This window comes from Astatotilapia calliptera, chromosome 4 (assembly GCF_964374335.1).
Source record: "Astatotilapia calliptera chromosome 4, fAstCal68.1, whole genome shotgun sequence".
NCBI lineage: Eukaryota > Metazoa > Chordata > Actinopteri > Cichliformes > Cichlidae > Astatotilapia > Astatotilapia calliptera.
The window spans coordinates 11,090,001-11,093,242 of record NC_137425.1 but is presented as its reverse complement, the minus strand read 5'-3'; the positions used below and the strand labels follow the sequence as shown (position 1 = coordinate 11,093,242).

At 37.9% G+C, this 3,242-nt stretch overlaps 1 protein-coding gene and 1 pseudogene across 2 annotated transcripts in view; both read right to left on the bottom strand.

Moving 5' to 3' along the window:
* Window positions 1-665: 665 nt before the first annotated feature.
* Window positions 666-2,647, bottom strand: LOC113020599 (uncharacterized). The gene is made up of 7 exons (XM_026164688.2): window positions 2,515-2,647; window positions 2,181-2,411; window positions 1,791-1,987; window positions 1,515-1,698; window positions 1,266-1,361; window positions 1,016-1,146; window positions 666-784 (listed from the first exon to the last, which is right to left on the bottom strand). Exons 2-6 carry the CDS (start codon window positions 2,349-2,351, stop codon window positions 1,042-1,044), a joined length of 753 nt encoding a protein of 250 aa, XP_026020473.2. The 5' UTR covers window positions 2,352-2,411; window positions 2,515-2,647; the 3' UTR covers window positions 666-784; window positions 1,016-1,041.
* LOC113020594 (myosin heavy chain, fast skeletal muscle-like) overlaps window positions 2,511-3,242 on the bottom strand; it is a 2,297-nt pseudogene continuing 1,565 nt past the window's right edge. Inside the window, exons 4-7 of the transcript XR_013908748.1 lie at window positions 3,168-3,242; window positions 2,968-3,085; window positions 2,731-2,854; window positions 2,511-2,651 (exon numbers count right to left, since the gene is read on the bottom strand). The exon at window positions 3,168-3,242 is cut by the window's right edge and continues 13 nt beyond it. The product of XR_013908748.1 is annotated as a myosin heavy chain, fast skeletal muscle-like (transcript). The remainder of the gene's footprint in view (window positions 2,652-2,730; window positions 2,855-2,967; window positions 3,086-3,167) is intronic.

The following is a 3,242-nucleotide window of genomic DNA, read 5'->3' as shown; positions in this document are numbered from 1 at the left end:
CTTCTTTTGAAAGGCAATGTAGTATGGCATGACAATCTTACTGACAGTTGTCAAAACAAATTAGTGAATTAGAGAGAATTAACTGTATAAATGGAGGCTATATTAGGTTTATAACAGTATTATATCAGTGGCATAGCTTTGTGTCCACACTTAAACTGCCTCAAAATTAAACTATAAAATGCTAACTACAGATTTCAGTCTGTCTTTTTTTTTATGTACGTTTCTCAAAAGTTATTGCAACTGTGGGGTCTTATTTGACACTTCTACCTAATGTCCCTATCAAAGTTTGGTAATAACATACATTTGGACCTTTTATTATCAGCCTTTATATACTGGTGTATCTCAAGGAATATTTTTATAACTGTAAATAGATAGAATTAAGAAGTCAAAATCAGGCATCTTCAGTTTAATTTGAAGATGCCTGATTGAATTTGTGCTAATATGAACCTCGTTTTTTAAAAATATTAATCTAACCATGCCATGACTAATGCTGAAAGCTAGGGAGAACACTAAGAAGAAGCACTGTCCCCATATGAAAGGACAATGTCCTGTAGCTATAAATCATAAATCATAAATTCTGAAGAAACTACTGTGTTGAACATTGTATTTTCCAATTGAACTTTTACAGAATGCAGAGTAAATGATACTGAATAAATATCATTAAATCATAGTCAAAGAGTTTATTAAATCAGTACATCATAAGAAGTCAATTCAACAGGTAGTTCATATTTTATGAATGCCGTCAAAAAGTTTCAGAGGATGTCCATTATTCAGCACTTTCGCCCTGGAAGAAAGAAGAAATAAAAAAGACTTATTCAACATATATTAAAAACGTTTGTAGAATTTGTCTCATCTCAATTTATATAGCTGGATTGAAATTTACACAGGGCATAAAAATATCTACACTGTCTTCTACTTTCAATCCACAGTAAATTATTAATGTATAGAACTTCTATCAAACAACTCTATTAAACAAAGCGAAATTATCTGTAAAAAAAAAAATAACATGAATTACCTTTCCAGCATCACGGCTCTTGGCTCTCAGTTTGTTGACCTGAGATTCAGCAATGCAGCACGTTCCTGAGCTTCCTCCATCTCATGCTGGACCTTTCTCAGTCTGGACATGTGGGTGTTGGCCTGTTCTTCCTGTACAGTGTGACAATATGTTGTTGTTGTTTTTTTAAATATCTGGTCATATATGCTAAATATATGTCATTTATAAAGTTATGCATTCCATATGTAAAATCACAAAACATTTTACTCACAGCCTCCTCAGCCTGTCTCTTGTAAGCCTTGACTTTGAACTGCAGCTTGTCCACCAGATCCTGAAGTCTGACCACATTCTTCTTGTCCTCCTCAGTCTGCATAGATAACAAACTGTTATTGACAGCTGAGGAAGAAAGAATTTAGGAACTTAAATTCTGCCAGGACCTATGTTAATGTAGGTTAATTACTTGGTTGGTATTATACGTGTATGATTATTCTGATGATATTGGTTATGTTTAAAACTTTACTTTATCAAAGTTCCTCTGCTTCTTGTCAAGGTTGGCAGCCAGAGCATTAGCTCTCTCCACATCAATCATGAGGTCCTCCACCTCACCCTGCAGCCTCTGCTTGGTCTTCTCCAGTGAGGCACACTTGGAGTTCACAGCCTCAATGGATTCCTCAGCCTCCTGCAGGCGCTGGGCAAGCTTTTTCCTGTTGTTAAAAGAATTTTGTTTTGATTAAGTCTGAATTGGTTGGTTTTAAGTCTCAAAACTAATTTAAACAATGACAGTATCATGACTTACTTGGCCTCCTTCAGCTCCTCAGTGCGCTGGATGGCATCAGTCTCATATTTGGATCGCCACTGAGCCACCTCACTGTTGGCCTTGGACATTCCTCGCTGCAGCTCAGCCTTGGCCTCCTGCTCCTCCTCAAACTGCTCTCTGAGCAGGTCACAGTCATGACGTGCTGACTGAACAGCATGAGCCAGAGCATTCTTGGCCTTTTGAACACAATCAATGTCAGGTGGACAACTTTAATGTTTAAATCAATTTTAAAGTCTAATGCTGAGAGGATGAGATATTTAAATGGTAACAACTAGGAACCAAATTAGAGGACAGTCCAGCTGATTTAAAACTTATGTGTTTAAATTAGTAAGTGCTATGATATAAAAGAAGAGAGAAAATATTTCAGACCTTCACTTCCTCCTCAACGTGTCTCTTCAGTTCCTCAATCTGCTGAGTGAAGGCCTGCTTGCCCCTTGTGAGCTGAGAAACAAGAGCTTCTTTCTCCTCAAGCTGGCGACTGAACTCACCTGTAAATAGTTCTTCAGAAGGGGCTTGATCTTGAAGTACAGTTTCAGCCATGGCCAGTTCTTGACATTCATGAAAGAACGGATGTTTTACTGGATGGAGAAGATAGATTCTCTAAAAACCAAACATGAGAGTGTTACTTTTAGTGTCGTAGGATCTTAATATGAGGAAGGAAATATAAAAGAGAATACAATAGAGTTTAGTATGACAATGTTACCTCCTCTCCATCATCTTCACAAACTCTTTCCTCATGACGTATCCTCTGCAGAGAGCCTGAGTCATGGTCACCAGCTCAGCCAGTTTCTCATCTCTCATCTCCTCAAGAGTGCCCAGCAGACCAGCTTTTAAGAACACCTATTTAATCATTGAAAACATAAGTACAAGTGCAAATGTACAGTGTTTTGTGAATGTCTATTAATATAACAAAGTGTACCTTTGTGTGCCCAAACATGTACTGTGTGTGATCCACATCAATGGAGCCAAGCAGCTTCTCTGAAGCTTTCTTGTTGTCAATGAACTGTCCCTCAGGGATGACACTGGCATTCAACACTTTGTATCTTCAAGAGAGAATCAGGTTGTTACTTAGATTTTTCTTCCATCATATTCAAGTTTGTCCTTTACAACAACCATGAATTCATTTTTCCTTTCCAATATTGTAATGTGCTGTCACCTCTGCTTGAAGTCACCATAGAGGATTCTGCTGGGAAAACCCTTTCTGCAGATTCTGATGCCCTCCAGTACACCGTTACACCTCAGCTGGTGGATGACCAGGAAGTTCTCCATAAGACCTGAGAGTCAGAAATGCATAATGTTTCAAATTATTTCTATATTCTTACTGTCATTTTTACAGTTAATATTACTGTGGGGTACCTGGGGTCTTTGACTCATTGGGAATCAGGCAACGGACAAAGTGAGGATGAGTGCTTCTTAAGTTGGTCATCAGCT